Source organism: Mustela lutreola, chromosome 11 (genome assembly GCF_030435805.1).
Source record: "Mustela lutreola isolate mMusLut2 chromosome 11, mMusLut2.pri, whole genome shotgun sequence".
NCBI classification, from domain to species: domain Eukaryota; kingdom Metazoa; phylum Chordata; class Mammalia; order Carnivora; family Mustelidae; genus Mustela; species Mustela lutreola.
In genome coordinates this window covers 63459068-63482178 of record NC_081300.1, presented here as the reverse complement: position 1 = coordinate 63482178, position 23111 = coordinate 63459068, and the positions used below count along the sequence as shown (strand labels likewise).

At 50.6% G+C, this 23111-nt stretch overlaps 1 protein-coding gene across 5 annotated transcripts in view; it reads right to left on the bottom strand.

The window, feature by feature from the left end:
- Positions 1-23111, bottom strand: part of MED15 (mediator complex subunit 15) — a 67666-nt gene that overhangs the window by 8870 nt on the left and 35685 nt on the right. For 3 of the 5 annotated variants that reach the window (XM_059140826.1, XM_059140832.1, XM_059140830.1), the window contains 6 exons: positions 21898-21949; positions 20162-20191; positions 18345-18557; positions 10122-10363; positions 8704-9030; positions 7491-7607 (listed from right to left, as the gene is read on the bottom strand). In XM_059140826.1, the coding sequence (XP_058996809.1) occupies positions 7491-7607; positions 8704-9030; positions 10122-10363; positions 18345-18557; positions 20162-20191; positions 21898-21949 (981 nt within the window). Of the gene's footprint in view, positions 1-7490; positions 7608-8703; positions 9031-10121; positions 10364-18344; positions 18558-20161; positions 20192-21897; positions 21950-22187; positions 22343-23111 lie in introns of those variants that run through there. The other 2 variants (XM_059140831.1, XM_059140829.1) reach the window with 2 other exon arrangements.

Genomic DNA, 23111 nt, shown 5'->3' with positions numbered 1-23111 from the left:
ACCATGCTAGGGACATATTCTTATGGAAATCAGCGCCGCGTGTTGACGCCAAGATCATTCCCCCACACCCAACAACCCAACCTCAGTATACCCAATGGATACCGAGCCAGAGGCTGCAGGAGAGGAAAACAAGCAGCTCAAGGTCACAGAGCTGAGAATCAAAGGGACCAGGACAGGAACACTCACTAGTGACAGGTGCGCAGGTAACGGGGCGGCGGTGCCTGAGGCAGCAAGGGATGGAGCCCCGAGCAAGGGGTCGTGTGGAGGACCCCAGGCAGCCTTAGGTCATGAGGAACTGCACCCGGGCTCCGCGCCGCCCAGCCCTCCGTGCCACCTCAGTTAACAGACCCACCGTCCTGCCACACAAACTCGCTCCTCCAGTGAGCTCTGTCAGAAGGCCTTTTGACCAGCACGTTCCAGCCACTTCTGCCTCCCATCATGCAGTAACTACCAAAAGGGAGGCCAGTGCCTCCAGTCAGTGAGAAACTGCTATTGGCACATCTGGGGCAACTCTTTAGGGTCAGGAGGCAGGAAGGGTTACAAGAGACCACGCTGCCGAATGGCAATGCCTTGGCATCAGGAAGGTCCCTGCCCCTGTCTCAGTGGCGGTGGTGGCGTGGCGCAGGGCCTGAGGCCGGCAGCCCATAATCACCCTGCCCGGACAGCCCAGCTCCTGGGTGGCAACAGTGGTGCCTGCACACGGGCCATCAGGGAAGGGCAGGCCCATCTGCTAGGGTTACAGGTGCGGCTGCCTGACAGGAGGAACCGCACCTTACAGTAGTGGCAACTCTGGGGTGTGCACAGCAAACCCACTAGAATGGGAAGCCCATCAGACTAGGGAACCTTCTTACCACTTTATTCTCCAAGTCCTAGAAAAGGGCCTGGTCCACGGAATGCACATGACAACAATCTGTTAAATGACTATGCCACGGAAGAATTCCAGATGCCGTACGGTAATGGGAGAGCCAGGAATTCAGCTCTCTGAAAAAGTGTGATGCACACAGAAGACTCTGGATACCCAGAAAGGAGCGCATGTAGTAAATTCTACACTCCACCCAGTAAACTGTAGAACAGCATAGTGCCCGAGAACTTTCCACCACAACAGACGGACTTGTTCTATAATCTGTGCTGTCCACTACAGGAACCACTGGTTTCCTCATGGCACCCTGGACCCTTGACATGTAACTGAATTTCTTTCTTTCTTTCTTTTCTTTTCTTTTTTTTTTTTTTTTAAGATTTTTATTTATTTGACAGAGAGATCACAAGTAGGCAGAGAGGCAGGCCGGCGGGGGGGGGGGGGGGGCGGAGGGGGAGGAAGCAGGCTCCCTGCTGAGCAGAGAGCCCGATGCAGGGCTTGATCCCATGATCTGAGCCGGAGGCAGAGGCTTAACCCACTGAGCCACCCAGGTGCCCTTGAATTTCAACTTAAGAAACTGAATTTTTAGTTTTTTTAAATCTTAACTAATTTAAAAGTGAATACCTATGTATGGCTGATGATTATACAGTATCAACAGCACAGCTCAAGAAAGCCAGCCTCTCGGGTGCCTGGGTGGCTCAATGGGTTAAGCCGCTGCCTTCGGCTCAGGTCATGATATCAGGGTCCTGGGATTGAGTCTTGCATTGGGCTCTCTGCTCAGCAGGGAGCTTGCTTCCCTTCCTCTCTCTCTGTCTGCCTCTCTGTCTACTTGTGATCTCTCTCTGTCAAATAAATAAAATCTTAAAAAAAAAAAAAAAAGAAAGAAAGAAAGTCAGCCTCTCTGCTCACCTTAGGTTTCATTTACCACGAAAAAGACCCCACCATAACTATCTAAAACACTAAACTTTAAAAACTTTTTTTTAAAGTAAACTCTACCCCCCATGTAGGACTTGAACTCATGATCTTGAGATCAAGAGTCAAATTCTCCAACTGAGCCAGCCAGGCAACCCTAAAACATTAAATTTCTTCAAAAGAAAGTTAGCTCCCATGTTCTCCAGCAAGTGAAAATACCAAAACTATCCAAAACACTGAAATGAAAATAAACCCAGGTATTCACTCCTGCACCACATAAGCCAAACCCAGCTCACCTGAGGTTGGTAAGTCACTCTGAAAATCACGGTGAAGGAAGTCAGCTGTAATCACGACAGGCCTCACGAAGGTGCTCAGAAGACCCTGAGCTTCCTGGGGGGCCTCGGTGCTGCCCCAGAAACACCTGTGCTGAGGGCTATCTGCCCAAAGGGGTGGAGCTTGACTGCATGGTAGGAGGGGGCTGGTGGGCAGGAACTGGGCTCTTACATGCATCCCACCTCAGGCCAAAGCTATGGAGATCGTCTTGAGGTCAGAGGGAAAACAGTGATCCCACCAAGAAAAACAATGTGTGGGCAAGTGGAGAGGGGTGTGCAGCCTCTGAGACAAGGAGCGCCCAAGGGTGAGGGGTCTCTGGGGCTCAGAGCAGCTTGGCCTAGATGTCCCCACTCACAACACTGAGGCCTATGCACACATCCAGAGCCCACCGGAGCCTCCAAGAATGCTGCTCTCTGTGCTGTTGGTTTACACTCAACAAACCTCTGATCGGGGTGCCTGGGTGGCTCAGTGGGTTAAAGCCTCTGCCTTCAGCTCGGGTCATGGTCCCAGGGTCCTGGGATCAAGCCCCGCATCGGGTTCCCTGCTCGGGGGTGGGGGGGAGCCTGCTTCCCCCTCTCTTTCTGCCTGCCTCTCTGCCTACTTGTGATTTCTGACTGTCAAATAAATGGGTAAAATCTTAAAAGAAAAAAAAAACAAAAACAAAAAAAACTCTGATCTGCTGACGAGCCCACAGAACCCTCAGGGCCCAATCTCATGGGCCATGGTGGTGGTTCTGGGAGACTAGGCTCTGGCGCCAGACTCAGAAAGAGAGCCCTCCACTAAAGTCACTATGAGAAGTCGACCACCATTAAAACAGAAGAGTCCACAGAAGCCAGCTCGCAGCACCTCTCCTTTTCAGGAGTCAAAATGGCTGATCAAAATGCCTTTGAGGGCCTGAACTCAAACCACCCTCCTCTCCTCAGGCCTCTGGGCAGCTTTCAGAGAACTGGTTTCCTTCTGTGAGGACAGTCACAGCGGGGTTGGCAAGGGAAGCCTGGCACTCTGTACCTCCCAGGTGCACCTCTCAAAGGATGCGGCAAGTCAGGTCTGTCCTAAGCATACAAGATGACTGCAGACTCCAGAACTCCAGCGTGCTCTGGAAACGCTCTCCTCATCCATATATACTTCTAGAAGCATATGGGTACCGAGTCAGGCTGAGTACAGCTGTGAGTCTGGGCCTGGCTTGTGCTAATGGGAACCCGGTGGTCGCCCATGGCCTTGGCACCCTAGTTCTGGGCTCAGAGTCGGAGAATGGAGCCTGCACCTGGGCCCTAGAGAGCAGGGTCTACATGCACTCACAAGCGTTAGGATGAAACCAACTAAAACAGCAGGGCTGGGTGCAGAAAGGAAGCAGATCTAAGAAAAACCCCAACCAAAACCTCTGTCACGGGAGGTTTGTAAGCTGGTCCCTGAGACCACGGCGGCCTGGATGGCCACTCAGTCCCTATGGCAGGTATGCCAGGGACAGCGCTCTGACTCAGGACAAAGGCCTGCTCCTCCAAGAAGCCTCTGGCATCACATGCATGTTCCACACTCACACCCACGGGTCACAACGAAGCAGCCACTGGGGGTGACACAAGCAGCAGCAGATGCCAACCTGCTGGGCTGGGGAGTGGATGCCCTTCCAGCCACACCACAAAGAACCTGCCAGAGTGGGAAGCCAGGAAACCACTGTCCCGGTGTCTGCCAAAACTCGGGCCCAGTCCCATGGAGCCCACCAGCCTGTGAGACACAAAGTGGGACACTGGCGGGGTGTGCAAGCACTCACAGGGTACTCAGGGAAACAGGCATATCTTCCCCTGGAGGGCCTACGGCCTGCTGAGAGTGGGGCCGAAAGCAAGGGGCCTTGGGACTGGCTCTCTAGTGGTCAGCTGGGGCAGCAGGGAACACTGTCCGTTTACCAGTACTGCACTCACAGGAGCCTACCGGCAACTCAGCAGCGCCCCCTCCAGAGGAAGAAAGGCCTTGAGAAATCAGTCAGGTGGGATGAGAGAGGTGGAAACTTTTTCCAGGAAAAAATTGAAGTAATAAGGAATGAAAAGCTTAAATCTAATTTGCCACTGACTGCTTTTCTCGTAACTTGAGAACTCCTGAGAGGGAAAGTTCGTTGTTTTTTTTTTTAAACTACAAATCCTAATGGAAAAGACATCGGTAGTGTTTACCGGATCACATGAGCCCCACAGCCAACAACCAGCAACTCCTTGCATTCTCACAAGCATCAATGTTCACTACTCCCAACACACCTCTACTCAGAAAGGAATTCACACTCCACCATGCAGGCTTCAGGCCTGCTCCCCTGCAGGACATGGGGCAACAGGGCCCAGGAAGAGGAGAGTGAGGTCCAAGTAGTGCACCAAGGCATGGTGCGAGATCACCGTGCAGCAGCCAGGTTACCTGCACACGTCAGGGAAGTGTGCTTTGAGGACAATTCTTTGTAACTTGAGAATTGTAGCTAAATTTCCATATACTAACAGAATAGAAGGTTAAGAGACAAAAGCCTCAGTATTTTTAGAAACGGAGACACATTGTGTTCTGGATTTATCTACAGTCACAGATAAAGTTTAGGGGAGAAAAGGAAGTTAGTGCATTTCTTGTCATATTCTAGTACATCCCACTCTAGGTGATGATGACATCATCTTTCATTTACACAAGTAATGTCAGATAAAACAGAGCCTGGGCTCAGGGCTCACCAATTTTCCTGGGACACCAGAATACTAACTTTCATCCCAGGCTGAGAGCCCTAGTTACCTGTCAGACTCGGTACTGGCGAGTGTGAAGGGGCGTCTCTCTTCTGCTCTGCCTGGAAAGACCAGGCACGGAGGGCTGCGTGCTCAGGGCCCTGGCCCCAGCACTTCTCTCACAGAACCACCAGAACCTGGCTATGCATCAGGACATTATCAGTTAAACAGCAAAAAACTGGAAATCATTTCAGGGTCCAAGAACAAGACTCTAAGTAAGGACATAAAAATACATTCATAGGCGATCAGTGTAAAGTAACACTGACTGAGGGTATTTAATTATAGGAGAGGGGCTCCAGGCTGACTCAGTCAGCAGAGCACATGACTCTTGTCTCCGGGTTGTGAGTTCAAGCCCCATGCTGGGCATGGAGCCTACTTAAAAAAAAAAAAAAAAAAAAGTTTACAGAATTGTTTACTTCTGCAGTAATGAGAACAGGAAAGAAGCCATTATAAAATCCTATGTACAGCCCATTATGACCTCAATGATGTAAGAGAACTAGAAAGGAAAAAAACCAAACTGTCCTGTGCTACAATGTTTCTCTGTATGTCCCTCAGCTTTCTATCTTCTACAGTCACTATTTTTTAAGTTTTTGGGTCAGGGGGCACCTGGATGGCTCAGTTGGTTAGGAGTCTGACTCGTGGTTTTGACTCAGGTCATGATCTCAGGGTTGTGAGATCAAGCTCCACATCAGGCTCTACACAGGGTGTGAAGCCTGCTTGGGATGTTCTTTCTCCCTCTCCGTCTGGCTCCTCCCCCATGCTAGTGTGTGCATGCTCTCTCTCTAAATAAACAAATAAAATCTTAAAAAAAAAAAAAAAAAGGTTTTTTGGGTCGGGGTGCCTGGCTCAGTCAGTAGAGTGTACAACTCTTGATCTCCGGGTTGTGAGTTCAAGCCTCACATTTGATGTGCAGCCTACTTAAAAAAAAAAAAAATAAATAAAATCAAGTATTTGCATCAGAGTATCTGCAGCCTTGTCTTGTCCACTGTGCCAACCCAGACTGCAAAGGAAGGCTGTGAATTCAAAGATGCCTCCAGGGAAGGTCTGTCACACCCCAGGAACCCTGCTGCTATTAGAATAACACAGCAAGGCAGGCCCGAACCCTGAGACAGACCAGCCACAGAGGCCCTCAGGGTGCGGCCACTGGGCTGAGAGGAGCAGCAGAAGGGCACACTGTGCATGGCTGGGCTTCAAGAATGCTCCCTCTGCCACGAGCACCTGGGAATCCCACCATACAGCCACAAAGCACAGGGAAGAGCCTCTCGCCTGCTCCCTAAGGCTGATCTGTGACACCTGAGAGGCAGACATCACTCCTGAAAAACCTCAAGGCGCATGCCTCATAAAAGCAAACCCTCCCACAAACATTCAAGTAATGACCCCCTCATCCTCCCCAGCTATCAGAGTCCCACCATCTTCCCAGTGTCCCCACCGAAAAAAAAGAATCCGGGGCCCACCTTAGTTCTGCCTTAACAGAACTCCACTGAGTGGGGAAGGTTACACATCAAGGTTACTCTAGAGGTGACTGAGCCTGCAGTCAAGCTCTCATGCTGACTGGGCTGGGTCCTCCAACAGAAGGAGAGCAGGGTAACCGCCAGGAAGAACAGTCCTAAACACGGGCTCAGTGTGGGGTCCTTAGGTCACAGACCACATCTGCTTTAGGGCTTAGCTATATGCAAACATGTCAAATCCCTCTGCTGGCCCACGTCCCTTCAGGCAGCTTCCCATGGACTGGATCGATGTGGCCAGGACCAGACAAGACCAATTTTGAGCCACCTCCATCATAAGATGTCATCAGACACTAACAGAACACACAGTATCCCAGAAGCGCTCAACATGCGCTGTTACCGGCCACGGAGCTGGGCTGACCCACAGGTAGTGCGCAGGGCAGGGGCAGAGCAGTGTGCTGGGGACAGCCTAGCTTGGGGCAGAACCTGGACATGTGGCACGGCACCTATCAGGTCTGTTCTGTCTAAAGCCAACATTCTCTCTTGAGCCAGTGTTCCCACTGCCAGGTGGAGACAGAAAGAACCAAGATCCCAGACTAGGCATCTCCCCTCCTTGGCACCAGTAGGCGGAGGTTGTGGGGGGCGGGGTCTGTGGAAAAATCACGAGGCCCAATCTGCAAGCCCAAACACCAACAAGGATCTGGCCTCTGCTAGGAAAGGCCAGGCAAGGCCTACTCTGCCCCCTTGACATCCAATACACAGAGGGTGGGCACGGAGGGCCTCAGCTATGCCTCTCAGCACAGGGGGCCAGCTCTGGCAGCCAGCTGGGCGAGGAGCTGCTGCACAAGCCTGTGCCATCCACTGGCACCGGGTACCATCTTGGGGGTACTCTTCCGTTTCCAGAGCACCACTGTACACCGACTGCTGGCCCTGTGTGCCGAGCTGAGGCGAAGCTGAGACCACAGAGCTATCCTCTCCAACACATGTTCTCAGAGAAGGAGGGAAGGGGGAAGCTGGATGGTGTCTGAAGAGAGGTGGTGGGGCTCGGATAGGACCGGGCTGGCCACCTCGAGGACACTGGCTCCCAGACCGCCCCTGATGCAACCAGGCCCCCCTCATGGGAGGGTGCCCAACATCCAGCTCCACACATAGATGGACAGGCACCTGCCAGCAACTACGTAAGCCCTTGGCTGCAAAGGCCCTCACCTGCACTCCAGAGCCCACGATCTGGGAGGCCTGCGCTGTCGGTACTGCTGTCTGCTGCTGCACCTGCTGCACCTGGGGCTGCACCTGCGGCTGCTGCACCACCATAGGAGTTCGCACCTGAAGGAGGAAGGGAGAATACGATCTGGACACTACCTCTGCGGGAGCTCTGAATCTCGAAGCTTCTGAGAAGGGACAGGGTCATCCTGATTACGCTGGCTCTGATGTCACCCTGCTGGCCTTACCCCTATCTCATTAGAAATGTGCCAATCCAGCCTGGCTCTGAGCCGGGCCCCACCTCCCCTGACTATGATGAGCAGCGTGACCCTCCCACTGGGGTGTCACCATACAGCCACCACCACTACCATCTACTGCTGCAAGCAAAGCGATGGCTCTCAAGGCCAAGTGCAAAGCCCAGCCTACTCGACCTCTGGGCCAACCATGTGGACGGTCTGTGAGAGCCCCACTTAAAGCCCCTAATCCTCAAATGAAACCAGGGCTGGTCCCCAGGTAACACGTGTGACTATACCTTGCTCCTCACGACCCTTCCCAGCCTTCCAGCCTGGCCCTCTGGGTCTCCCATCTGCCCACCACTCAGTTCAAAGCATGGCCCATTCTCACTCCACTCAATAAGTCAAAACCAGCAAAGTCTACGAAAACCAAGGAAATGAGCTGAAAAAATAGTTCCCCAACTTGATGCCAATATTGTGTCCTCTGTATAAATGTCACTGACTGCATTTGCTTTTGTACAGAGATACGTAACAAGACTGACAATAACACTATTTTTTATTAACACGTTTCCTCAAAAATGCGCTAATGACAGGGATCTTTGCTCATAACGTAATTCTTATTTAGCAAACCACTGTGATGCTCACCGAGGCTGCATACCCTCCCTCACAGCAAGAACATGTGTACTGCTGTCCACCTGATCACCAAGTCTTAAAATGCCATGCCTGGCTACTGCCAACACTAGACAGACTGCTTGGAAGAACACGGCTGCCCAGCAGCAGGGGTGCCTCCGTGCAGGGTCCAGTAGCTCCTGGAATGCACATTCCCTTGCCAAGCTGGTTGCTGAGGCTGGCATGGGGAAGAGCCTCCTATGGCCCAGTGCTTGAAGAGGTCATGAAGGCTCTAGCCATGGAGCCCCAGAAAGAGCTGCCAGCCACATGCTGCACCAGGAGAAGGGCTGCGGCCCACCACAAGCCACGGTACTCACGAGTTTCAGCTGTGGCTGGGCATACAGCATCTGTCCAGGGAGGGCCGGAGCCTGGGACACCAGAGGCTGGGTCTGTGACTGCGGTGGGAGCTGCGATGGCTGGTTCTGAGCAACAGGTGGCTGCTGGGGCTGCGGCGGCGGCTGGTGGTGCTGCGGGTGGTGCATGGGCTGCAGCTGCTGGGGCAGGGCCTGGGAGGGGGGAGGCTGGGGCTGCTGCATCGGCGGCTGCTGGAGCGGTGGCTGGGCCTGCAAAGCTTGCTGTTGCTGCTGCTGCTGCTGCTGCAGCTGCAGCTGTGCCATCCGCTGTAGCTGCTGCTGCTGCTGTATCTATGGGCAGAAGGAGCCAGACTCAGTCACCCCACCAGCCTCTGGGCTCCGTGTCAGCCTCGGCCAGGGGAGCCTGCCTGGGATGCCCTCGCTGGACTCCGGAAACACGCTAAAGTGTGCCCACGTCCTCGCCACCGGACACTGGCCGCACCGGAGTCCGAGAATGGAGGTGCGAGGGAAGGATCCAGAGGATTTTAGAAGTAACCCATGGAAGCTGGGGGTAAACGCTTGGGTGGCTGCAGACCTCTGAGGCCTCCCCAGGGATGCCTGTCTGGTCACTAGAGTGGGCAACAGTATGAGCCTTGGGAAGATAGCCAACGTCTGCTTTCCAGGATGATGAGAACAGTGGGACTGAGGACCACAATCAGCTCTGGGGGAGGGGGCCTCTGAGACCCAGGAGGGTGGCCACTGGGAAACAGAGGCAGTATGCCAAGGCCAGGAGACGGTGGGCAAGGGGAGAGCTCCCCTCAGGTCTTCCCTCCCTCAACCAAGAGCAGACCTGACAATGGATGCTTTAATACATCTAGATGCTGCCTGCCAACCTTGGGAGGAAGAAAACAGTTTCTAATAAGCAGAGCTTCTAAGTGACACGCGGGAGAGATGAGGTCTGGTTCGAGCTGTGTCCAGACACCAAAACACTCAGAGACAAAACAGGAGGCATGCGAGTACTCAACGACAACATGCTCACAGGACGGCTCAGGCATTCCTGCACCTTGGGGTGCTCTTCTCACTTCTTGCTTCGGTTAACTCCTACAGGAACCACTGGCACCCAGAAGCCTCCAAGGATCCAGTGCCCCCCCACCCCGGCACACAGTAGGCCCGCGGCCAGACACCAGGCCTGACAGAGAGGCCCTCCATGTGCCATCCCAGCGCCCTCCTGACAAGTTAAGGCCTCTCTCTCTTCCTCACTCCTGGCTCCGCGGGAAACCCCCAGCAGAGGAAGCCCGGGTGCCGGGCATCAGGAGGAGCTGTGGTCGCCTCCAGGCCCCTGCACCCAGCGCTGTGGCTGGTGCGTGTCCAGGGCTCTAGGACCACAAGGTGGGGGGTGGAGGGGGAGGGAGGCTGAGCACGGGAGCCAGGGCACCTAGTACCTGCTGCTGGTTTTGATGATGCAATTTAATCAGGTGTTGCTGCTGCTGCTGCTGCTGCTGGAGCTGCTGCTGCTGCTGCTGCACCACGGCCTGGAACTGCTGCTGCATGGCATTCTGCTGGGCCTGGAACTGCTGCTGTTGCTGCTGCTGCTGCTGTTGCTGCTGCTGCTGCAGCGCCACCTGCTGCTGCTGGAACTGCTGCTGCTGCTGCTGCAGCGCCACCTGCTGGAGCTGCAGCTGGGCTGGAGGCAGAGCGGCGAGTCAGGCGGAGCGCGCGCCCGGGGAGGGCGGGCACACGGCCCCCGGGGGTGGGGGGGGCCCACAGGCGCCCGAGCCCAATGATCCGCTCGGGGGAGACCGCCCAAGGCGCGGGGGGCAGCGTCTGCGTTGATTATGGGCCTTATTATTCTGAATTTCACTCCGACTGACAGGAGAAAAGGGCCAACGAAGCCTTTCAAACGGCCAAGAGGCCCAGTGTCTGGCAACCACTGAGCTACTTTCTGTCTCTATGGAGTTGCCTGCTCTGGACATTTCTTATCAATGGAATCTCACAGTATGTGTGCGGTCTTTGTGACTCGCTTCCTTTGTTGAGAGTAATATTTACAAAGTTCACCAGGGTTGCACAAAATATTTACAAGGTCCACCAGGGTTGCACAGGAGTTTCATTTCTCTTTATTGCCTAATAGTATTCCACAATATGGATACATTTCGTTTATCCACCCATCAGTTGATGGGTATCTGGACTGTTTCCACCATTTGGTGGTTATGCATCATACTGATATGAAAAAACATTTACAAGATTTTCTGTGGTGCAGTTTCTTTTGGGGTGATGAAAATGTTCTAAAATTGACTGTGGTGTTTAAATCTTGCACAACTCTGTGAATATGCTTAAAAATCACAACTTGGGGTGCCTGGGTGGCTGTCAGTTAAGCATCTGCCTCTGGTTCAGACCATGATCCCAGGGTACTAGGATTGAGCCCCACGTGGGATTCCCTGCTCCGCGGGGAGCCTGCTTCTCCTTCTCCCTCTGCCTACCACTCCCCCAGCTTGTGTGCTTGCATACTTTCTCTCTCTCAAATAAATAAAATCTTAAAAAAAAAAAAATCACTGAATGTTGCACTTTAAATGCGTGAGCCACAAGAATGTGAATTACAGTTCAATAAACTTGTTATTTAAAATAAAGAAAAAGGGGTGCCTGGGTGGCTCAGTGGGTTAAAGCCTCTGCCTTCGGCTCAGGTCATGATCTCTGGGTCCTGGGATGGAGCCCTGCATCAGCCTCTCTGCTCAGCAGGGAGACTGCTTCCTTTCCTCTGCCTGCCTCTCTCTCTGCCTACTTGTGATCGCTGTCTGTCAAATAAATAAATAAAAATCTTTAAATAAAAAATAAAATAACTACTCCAGAGAGATCCTTTGTACATTTCATCCAGTTTCCCCGAAAGTACCATTTTAAAAAATTGTAACATCACCACACAATCAGAATGTATGCTCATTTGTGTGGGTGTGTATATGAAGCTCTATAGTTTCCTCACCTGGGCAGATTCAGCCATATAGGAGTCAAGATAGTGAACAGTTCCAACACCACAGGGATTCCCCCAGCATCACCCAGTGTTACCCCCTTGGTCACCCCAGGCAACCACTAAGTTGTCCTCTAACATTTTGTCACTTCAAAAATATGTGAGTGGCAGCTCTAGAAGATGACCAGCTTTTTCATTTAGCATGATTCCCTGAAGATCATCCAGGAATTAATGAGTATCAGTAGCTCTTCTTTCCTTTTCACTGACAAGTTGTATTCCATGGTACGGGTATCTCTGTTCAATCATTCATGCCATAAAGGACATTTGGAAGTGATCGCAGATTCAGGCTATCATAAGGCTGCCACGAACATTCATGTACAGGTTTTTGTGGGAATGTAAGTTTTCACGCCTCTGGGATAGACGCCCAAGAGCACGACTGCAGAGGTGTATGTTTAATTTTTAAAGAAGTTGAACCATTTACATTCCAACCAGCAATGTATGAGTGATCCAGTTTCTTCTCATGCTTGCCAGCATTTGGGAGTGTTATTTTGGCCATTCTGCTGGTGTATGAATTTTTAAATTTATCTCTTCCTTACAGACTTTTTAAAAAAAAAGATTTTATTTATTTGACAAAGAGATACAGTGAGAGAGGGAACACATCCAGGGGGAGTGAGAGAGGGAGAAGCAGGACTCCCACCGAGCAGGCAGCCTGATGCAGAGCTTGAACCCAGGACCTTGGAATCACGACCCGAGCCAAATCACGACGCCTCACCACTGAGTCACCCAGGCGCCCCCCCAAGACTTCTTTTTGACAGAGAGGATATGCTGTGTGTATCGCAGAGCTACTCAGAGCATTGAGACTTGCTTTGTGGTTTACTTTTGCAAGTATATCTGTTCCATCCACATGCCTAGATGACCATGCTGTTGCAATTTTTGCTAAATGCATACTGTCTGCTTAACTATCTATAACTGAGAGGAGGAGCTGCCCAATACACCTTCCATCTTAAAATCTTTCGTATCTTAAATTCTAGGTGGGTTTCTTCTAAAGATAATACAGCGGTACTGTTGTCTTTCATTTATACCCAATCTCACACTTCCTATCCTGTATCAGGAAGATTCTGTCCACTCACATATACTGCGATTGTTGGTATTTCTCAATTTAGCTTGTATGTCTTCCCTTTTCTAAGCTTCTTTCCCTCCATTTTTTTGTTTTCCAGCTTTACTGAGGTATAACTGACAAATTTTTTCCTCCTTTTCTGACCATATATATATATATATATAGAGAGAGAGAGAGAGAGAGAGATTTTATTTTTAAGTAATCTGTACTGCCACACAGAGCTCAAACCCATAACCTTGAGATTAAGAGTTATACACTCCACCAACAACCAGCCGGGTGCCCTCTGGATTATATTTTTGTTGGATGGTTGAGCTTAATTCTGCATGTCATTTGGATTTTTTATTTTTTCTTACTCCATTTTTTCCTATCTGTTTAGGATTTATAAACTATTTCTATTGCTTTGGCAGTTACTTTTTCAAATTTTAAAAACAATTATTTTTTCAATTCCATCATGCATATTTAACTTACCAAAGTATAAAATATACCCATATTTTAACATCTTTCCCAAATACAAGAACCTCAGAACACTGTTTTTTAAAGTAGGTTCCACATGCACATGACAGACCTGGTGTCCAACCTTGGATACACTTCCTGACTTCCACTTAGTTTGGACCCTGTTTATCTTCTTACACCCCCAAGCACACATACATTAAGAGGCAGAAAAGTGGGGCATCTGGGTGGCCCAGTCTGTTAAGTGTCTGCCCTCAGCTCAGGTCATGCATGAACTCAAGGTCCTGGGATCGAGCTCTGCATTGGGCTCCCTGCTCTTAGCGGGGAGCCTGCTTCTTCCTCCCCGTCTCTGCCCCCACTCATGCTCTTCCTCCTCAAATAAATAAATAAAATATTTAAAAAAATAAATTGAGAGGCACCTGGGTGGCTCAGTGGGTTAATCCTCTGCCTTCTGCTCAGGTCCTGATCCCAGGGTCCTGGAATCAAGCCCCACATCAGGCTCTCTGCTCAGCAGGAAGCCTGCTTCCCTATCTCTCTCTGCCTGCCTCTCTGCCTACTTGTGACCTCTCTCTGTGTCAAATAAATAAATAAAATCTTTAAAAAATAAAAAAAATAAATTGGGGTGACTGCATGGCTCAGTCAGTTGGCTGTCTGCCTTCCGCTCAGGTCACAATCCCAGGGTCTGGGGAATCGAGTCCCACATTGGGCTCCCTGCTCTAGAAGCCTGCCTCTCCCTCTGCCTCTCCCCCTGCTTGTGCTCTCTCTCTCTGTCAAATAAATAAATAAAATCCTTTAATAAATAAGAAAAAATTTAAAATAATAAAAATAAATAAATAATTTAAAAAATTTTTGTGCAGCAGCACAAAATAATGGCTGGGGTACAGCCTCTGACCCAGACCACCTGCATTCAAATCCCAGCTCTGTCACTGATCTGCGCCTCAGTCTCCTCAGCTGTGGAAAAAGAGTTGATAATTTACGTACCTACACACACTAAGAATTAGAAACCTGTTACAGATAAAGCACTCAAAATAGCGCCTGGGATGCAGCACATCCGTGTAGTTAGCTGGGAGCACTATTATCTCATAGAGGTAATTTTTGTTTAGAAACCACCAAGGAGTCTCAACCCTGTGCCAACCAACAATTTGGGCTAGACAATTCTGTGTTGTGGGAGGCCATCCTGTGCACTTAAGAGGTTCAGGAGCATCTCTGACCTCTACTTTAGATGCCAGGAGCACCCCCACAGCTGTGACATCCAAAATGTCTCCGAACATCGACAAATATCTCCCAGCGTACAAAACAGGCGAGAATCGCTGGTTTAGATTCATACACGCTTGCTACCTTACACAAAAAACATTTCTTCTCCCATTTTTACACCTGGCATCACAGGAAGGACTTTCTGAGAGGGAAGAGGAAATGGTGAGCAAATAAAAAACCTTATGAGTGAAGGTCTCTCGGGCTTTGTTCATCAAAAATGTCTGCTTCCCTAGTCCTTTTGAGTTTTGCTGGCACACAACTGTGGTTGGCAGCTCTATCCCCAGGGCTCTAACAACCTCCTGCTCTCTTCTTGACACCATTACCAAGTCCACTGAGTCTACTTCTTGCTCCTTTCTAGCAACTGGCTATTTCTAAGCTATTCCTCTGGCCTTTGGTGTTCTGTGGTTTCCCCAAAACAGGTTAAGGCATGCATGCCTTATTTATCCTACACAGGCCCATGGTGCTTTTCCAGCCACCATCTCCTCACATGCTGGTGTGCTTCTGTCTTCTCCATTTGGTCCTTCTATTAGTTGCTAGAACCTGATTTTATCCTCTGCATTTCTTTTGGGGGGGGAGGGTTGCTGAGAATGGGGCTCGATTTTTTGACCCTGAGATCATGACCTGAGCCAGCCAGATGCACCTTATCCTCTGCATCTCCTACCCTCCTATTTTGCCATGTCCCCTTCTCTGGGCTCCATTTCAGATAATTTCTTCCAATGTTACCTCCAGTTCATAAATTCTTACTTCAGTTGTATCTCATCTGTTGTTCATTCATCTCTACTTTCTAGTTTCAATAATTTTTATTTCTCCTTTCTACAAGGCTCTATCTGGTTCCTTCTCAAAGCTCCTTGGTCACTCCACCAGGCATCACAGTGCCTGTTCATTTGGAAGTCCATCCTTTATGTATTTAATCAGGCTAAACCCATACCTAACAATGGTTATGTGTATGGTCTCTGGGCTTCTCCACATCTGTTTATTGTTTCCATTCCTCCTCATGATGTCTCTGCTTTCTTTCAGGCCTCCTGGTCTTTGATTGTGTGCTCACTGCTTGATCTTAATCTGCAATGCCCACAGGCCTAAACTGGGGGCACTGTCCTCCAATGTGCCCTTGCTTCTGGGGGAGCTAGCGATGCCAAAGGCCCCAGCACCAATCCCACTAGAGAGAGGAATGAAAAATGCCAGACTTACTTTTTCCCAATCTTGCAGTGGGCCAATGCATAGCAGGCAAACCCCCCTACCTTCTGCTGGCCCAACAATCCAAAATGCAGTTAGGATCTAATTGTCTAGAAGGAGGATGGTTGCTCAGCATCCAGTCTGTCAAACAGCCAGAAATAGGCCTTATTTTCAAAGTTGGTTTTACAGGCACATGATATAAAAGTCACTGAGGAACAGAAATGTAGAGTGACAAATAAGTCTGCCTTCTAATGCTGTAGCCAAGCCCCCAGCCTCACCTATAGCAGTGGTTTCCATGACTGATCCAGGTCACCTGGAGACTATCACAGCGTGCCCTGGACTATCCTTTTAGAATCTCAGCAAAACCTCTGACCCAAGCCCTCCCCTGACGCTTTCTCAATCACACAGTGGCATATGGAGAAACTGTCGGAAGGGAGTAACAAATGCCCTTAGGGACATGACACCTATTTCGGGCAGGCAAGAGGTCCAAGGCAGAGAGGAAGCGACTCTGAAAGGCAGCAGTGGGACATGGAAGTAGAGAACCCACATCCACCTACACAGAAGACCAGGTCCCTCAGAAGCTGAAAACAGGATGTGGGCCAAGATTAGATTGGGGAGGGTGTGGGCAGGATGCCCAAGCTCTGCCATGGCACTGACGCAGTCTTTGGAGGGAGACCACAAGGCAAATAACAGTAGCATTCTAAACTCATACACTTTAAAACTATTTTTCATTATAAAATCTAAGTCTGTGATAAAAAAAAGACAGTTCAACCAGAGCATAACATAAAAGAAGAGCCAAAACCGGTACTTCTCCTGGGCACCCTTCCATGAGCCACCCCCGCCTGTGTGTTGGGTACGCTACTAGAGAAGAGGGGACATGAGAGCTGGAGATGAACACTCAACCAAAGAGATGAGCGTCAGATGGCAAGACGTCAGTAAGGAGAAGAGAATGATGATCCGAGAAGGGAGGCTTCCAGTGTAGGAGTGGATGGGAATGAGGTTGCACATGACCTCTGTGAAGAGCAAAGTGACACTCCCACCGGGAATGCCAACAAAGAACGGGGGTGTTCAGGTCAGGCAGCCTGGGCTCCCCTACAAGCTCTAGCAGGCAAAGCAGACACAGAGACACTGCCCTCTTCAGAGGGTTACTATGACCGATGCGTCAGAAAAATACATCAAAACGTCACAACCTGTATGTGAATCATGGTCACAGCAGCTTTATTTGTAACAGCTCAAACCTGGAAACAACCCAACATCCTTCAAGGGTGAATGGATAAGGAAACTGTGGTATACCCCCGACCATGGAATACATTTCAACAATGAACAGGGAATGATTTACTGATGCAACTTGGAGAACCTCAAAGGCATTACACTGAGCGAAAAAAAGTCAGTCTCCAAATGGCAAACATTGTGTGATTCCATTGATATAACATTTGTGAAGTCACATAGAGCGATGGGGAATAGATCAGCAGTTGCCAGGGCTCGAAATTGGAGGGAGGGTGGGATTATTTTATTTTTTTTTTTTTTAAGATTTTATTTATTTATTTATTTATTTATTTATTATTTTTTTTAAAGATTTTATTTATTTATTTGACAGAGAGAGATCACAAGTAGGCAGAGAGGCAGGCAGAGAGAGAGGAGGAAGCAGGCTCCCTGCTGAGCAGAGAGCCCAATGCGGGACTCAATCCCAGGATCCTGAGATCATGACCTGAGCCGAAGGCAGTGGCTTAACCCACTGAGCCACCCAGGTGCCCGAGGGTGGGATTATTAAGAGAGAACACAACAGCTTGCTACCAGGGATGGAACAGTTCTGCATGCTGACTGTGGTGGTGATGCCACACGTGACCTTGCACGTCAGCTCGCACGCAAGAAAGCATGTAAAAACCAGCAACATCTGAAAAAAGGCCACCTGAGTTGGCAGCATCATCGCAACGTTCATTTCTCAGTTGTGACAATGTGTTACTAAGAGGTTAGTGTTGGGGAAGTTGAGCAAAGGGGCACATGGGCACTCTCTATGCCGTTCTGCAACTTCCTGTGACTCTTAAACTATTTCAAAAAATACATACATAAAAATAAATACAAAGGGGAGAAAAGTACCAAAGCACTTCGCAGTACTGAAGTACAATCCGAGCACTGAATGGCCGTTTATGAAAATCAAAGAGCCAATAAGACAGGCCCAGGAATGAAGAGGGAAGGGAGACCTGCGCCACATAACTCACTCCCAGCTGGGGTAGCTGGATGGAGGGGCCAAGGCACTGGGTCCTGCAAAGCAGCACAAGGAGGGCATGGCACTGCCTTCAGGGAAGGGAAGCCTGGCCAATGGGCAAGGGCAGCACTGGAGGAATGGCTCCTGAGACGGGGGCCTTCTGGGCACTGTGGGGTGCTGACAGCATTGCTTTGTGGGGGACAACAGCCTGAGACATGACTGTGACTATTTCAGCTGCAAAACACAGCCCCTTGGATGGAATCCCAGACTACTCCAACCTCCTCTGAGGCCTCCACTCCTGCTCAGGGGTAGGAGGAGGGCCTCAATGTTACTTAACCCTCTGACAGCCTGAAGAAGGTTTGGAACTTTTTCTCTCCATACACAGTAAAGATAAAAAGAGCTACCTGGGAGTTTCTTCAAGCTTGTCTCAATACCATCCTAAGCAAAGGAATAAAATGCACATCACCTGCAAACAAACTGGCAGGCTCTGTGCAAAGCACGGTACTCACTCTGTGGCGCTGCTGTAGATACAACAGCCATGCCGTGGGGGGCCATCCCTGAGGGGCCGGGGGGTGGCTGCCCTGAGAGGGGCATCGGCTGCCCCATGGTGCCAAGGCCACCCATCCCGCCCAGTGACTGTCCTGGGCCCCGCGAAGGCATGCCGATTCCAGCTGCTCCTGCAGCGGGCCCACCAGTCAGGCTCTGCAGCGCATTCATAGGGTCTGTGGGAACACAAGGGCACAGCATCTCAGCCATACTCAGCATCTCAGTTCAGTGCCTGCTGAACCGTGATGCTCCGAAGACTATCAGGCCTCACAGAGCACACATTTCCCCCCATCTCCAGGCACGACTCCCTCAAAGCCCCGAGCGGTAAAAGGCCATTGTCCCAGGAGCCTCTGGGCCCACAGTTGCCCATCACACCCCAGGAGCCCAAATGCCAACATGAATGTCTTTGCTCCTGGATCGTGAGCCTTCCTGGGCAGGGAACACATCTCAAACCATAGCCTGGCCTATGCCAGGTCCTAATGCTGAGGGACAAATAAGCCCGTGAAGGCATGTAACAGCCCCCACCCATCCTGACTGTACACACCTCCTGCTGGGGAAGACACAGCTGGTAACCCCAGGGACAACAAAGGACAGCAGGTCCCTCTTCATGGTAAGAAAAACCCTGTAGGCCAGAGAACTGAAGGGGCACAGACAGATGTTCTTTCAGGGAAGTTACAAGCCTCCTTGCACTCCAGCCGCCCACATCTGGTAAGTCTGTGCAGGACCCCACTAAGGAGTTCTCAGGACACCACACTGAAACAAGCTAAGGTGTGCAGGAGGGATGGGGGAAGGGTCCACAGAGTGCCACGAGATGAGGCACAGTGATGCTTGCCAGGAAGCAGTGGACTCCACTCACCAAGCGATGCTATGACCTGGAACAAGGAGCCCAAGACTCTTGACAAAACAATGTCAAGTCATGGTAAATGCTTCCTACAAAAAGGTATGGCCCAGCCAGTGTAGAGTGCCCTGTGCACAACCAGGTGCCAAAGGAACCTACACTTCAAGGCCAAGAACACAGACAGTTTCCTGGTCGTGTGCTCTTTATCCCACCCAGCCCTGCCTGGCTGACAATCCCTGCACATGCCCGGGAGAGCCCAGCAGAGACATGGGGGTCCACACACAAGGGCTGCCAGCTCGGCTGAGGCCAGCCTGGACACCCGGCATTTATAGCTGGGCTGCCTGTGGTAAGAGAAACAGTGTGCCAGACTGGCTCTCTTCCTGACAGATCAGAGCTCAGCTGGCCATTGTGGATTCAAAAAACCCCTTTGCTGGCAGCCTAATCAGCAAGACCAGGGCTGAATCAACACAGTTCCCGTGTGATAGTCTTGAAGTTAAAAAAAAAAAAAAAAAAAAAAGTAATTCTTAACTTAAAAATAAACTTTGTAACTTGAGGAAGTGATCTCACAGCTACTCTCTAAAAAAATACTACTACAGATTATTACAGTGAACAGACCATGATAATTCTCCTCCAGGGAGCTCAAAATTTTGGATAACATCTCCATGATTGTAATTTTTTAAATCATCTTTTTGCCAGACAAAAACAGTATTTGAGTGACATGGGATGGGGAGGTCTTCTCTGACTGCAGCAGGCCAGGAAGAGGAAGTTTGGAGGGTTGGGCGTGGCTCACAGTTCTCACCGCCAGCCAGAGCTCTTCTTTGTGTGCACTTTATCCTCTAAAAACGGCTTAACCCAGGCACATGCAGCATCCATAATCACATTCTTGCCACCCCAAGCCCAAGGTTGGGATACAACTTTAATTCAAACAGGAAAAACTCTTACCACTGACTGAAGCTTGAGATTTTTTGTTATCTGTATTTAAGAAAACAAAAACAAAACACAGAGTAAACAAAGTTTTACATAACCACATATTTCCTGGGTAAGTCAGCTTTGTAGGCATTTGCCTAGAGGTCATTTGCCAAAACTAAACACAAGGTAAAAGATATCTTGAGTGTGTATGCGTGCACGCATGCGTGTCCACTCCTGGCAGAGCTGACACTCAAGGGGGTATGAGGGAAGAGGGTACAGAACCACCCAAGGTCAACCCAGAGCCCTGGAAAACTGCCCCCCCCCCCCAGGCAGAAGCCTGCTGTGAGCCTACTCTGGCTCTCCTTCCTGGGTGCAGGCTCTCAGTGGGGCCCTGAGCAACAAACACGAGAGCTACAGGGATCCATGATGGGTCCAGAATGGTGTCGAGACTTCCACAACACCTTTCTGAGCCTGCCCTGATGAGGCAGCATCCCTACTTTCTCCATGAGGAAAGTGAGTCGGTCCAAGGCTGGCCAGAAGCCGGAGCTACAGCTGCCCCTAGACACCTGGGGGGCAAGCACTGCAACAGGGCCTTCCTCCCCAGACTGGCGATGAGCTGTAGCTGGTGAGTGGGCAGGGGTCATTCCTGGCCCCCAGGGCTGTGCGCTACTATGCCAGAGCCGCCTCCCAAACAGACCAGGACAGCCCAGCCCCAACAAGTAGAGCCCCTTGGCAGGACCAGCCAAAGCATCTCATCCAGGCTGCTCATTTCCCAGGCTTCTAGTTCTAATAATTTGTTCTAAACACCATAGGACCTTACCAAACATGCCAAGAAGGTAGAATCAAGCAAAGTTCACCTGGCTGGCCACTCATAAAAAACCAGTATGGGAAGAAGCAAAACCTATGGGTCACACAGGGACTCTGGGGTTTGCAACGTCACCTCTTGTCTGAAATTATTGACTTAAGCTGTTGCCACCTCTACAAGCATGGGTAGAAACCACTGGACATGCCAAGTGCGTATTCCACAGATCGGCGGTGTCCACAGCACCCCCCACCCACCGCCTGCAGTCAGAGAACTGCAGGCAGGCAGGCAGGAGGCGCTGTTGGCTGAAACCTCAACGGGCCCTGTCAACCTGGTTTCCCTTAGAGACTGTGACCACCCATCCAGGAATACTCCGAGATCTCCATGCTTACGTTTTAACACACAAAAGACCACCATGACCCCTGAGCCTAGTCTGCAAGGACATGTACTTCTCAAGAGTCACTGCTGCTGCCAGGCTGGGCTCACAGCACCCCAGCGATGCCAGTAGGACCCTGTGAATCAGAGGGGGTGGAATGCAGCAGGCGCCAGAGGCAAGACTCAGGAAGTTTCAGCCTGACAGGTCAGACCCCCACGGGTCAATAAAACCAACTCCTAGGGAAGGAAGTTTCTTTTCCAGGGTAAACCTGGCTTATTTAAGAACTGCCTAGAGACAAAAGCAACAGTATTTTAAAAAAGGAGATGTTCATGGACAAGCAAAAATAGCAGTCCAGACCACTTGGAGGGTAGCATTTCAATTTTGCCAAAATCAGCATTTTTGAGGTTGAGGCTCTGAGTGGATGGGAAATAGAATCAAATGCAAAGCAATGTCGAACTTCCCAGAAAGGAGGAGCTTTTTAAACAGATATTCTGCCACAGGCACTGTGGCCAAGAAAGCCCCCACTGTCCCAAGAAAGGGCCAGCCCCTCCTGGCCATCAAAACGACCCAGAAATGTAAATTTTTACTTACGAATGTCACGAAAATGGATAATGAGCCTGGCCACGAGAGAAAGGTATTCATCCTAAAAGTAAAAACAGGAAGCAATTTAATCCCAGATGAAGAAGTGAAGCCCTGCGATGCCCCTTCCCATCCCCCTCTGCACGGCAGTGTCACCAAGCACAGGGTTCTTCCTGAAAGGCTGCCGGCCAGCCTGGCTCGGCCTCCTCTGGAATCCATCTCTCAGAGAAGAGCCGTCAGTGCTCAGCTACAGCAGGCCAACAAAAAGCACAAAGCAACAAAAAGCCAAGGGTATCGGATACCGAGAGGCATCAAATTGCTGCTCCTTCCAGCCTGGGGAAAACGTTCAACCAAGAGGGTCTCCAGCCAGCTCAGGCAGCCCTCCTTTCACAGAGGAGATGAGGGGCCAGCCTGAGGTCACAAGGCACATCAGCAGTAGGCATGGGCGGGCCGCTTTTGTCTTTGCACTATTTGTATCCAAGTACTTTCGCTTTTAATACCCGGCCGGCCTGTTGCTCTCTCACTGCTGACGTGCCTGCATGCAAATCTGGATGTGCGCCCCTGGCTGAGCTTTTCCGAGATATGCGTGAATCTGAATTTACTGCACAGGCAAGGAAGAGGACACAGGGCCGTCCAAGGGTGGCAGGTAAAAGCCACTGGCGAGGGCCCTCTTCTTCCAGCTGCTGGGTTTCTGGAACTGCACCACAGGACCTGCCTTCTACCGCTTGTCCTCTCTGTAACCAAGGACACCCGCTCCCAGGGGTTTTGGAGAGATCACCACTGTGAGTCTGTCCTGTGGCCAACGAAGTAAGGCATGTGTGAGTTAAAATCTTATTTCAGAGAAGCTGCACCATCCTTCCCCCCGCTTGAAAAGCCCATCCTTCCAGCAAGGCATCCCTGCACGGGCAAAGCCTTTGCTCTCTGCCCTGCTCCCACAACCCTCCTTCCTAAGTCACTGCAACACCGAGAGAGAGTCTACTCGGCAGCAGACTGAGGGACGACACCCCCCACAACCCAGGACCAAACCGTGCCACCTGCAGTGTTACTACCCCGGGGACACAGGCCAGCACAGACAGTAAACCTACTGGGTTTACTTTTCCTTCAGGAAAAGTGGTCTCAGGTGAATACAAAAATATAAGCACACCTTGGAAATCTTCATTACTCCTCATCTACCTCCAAACTTCACCCGACCACTCTATTTTGGCCAGGGGAATCAGCAGACCCAA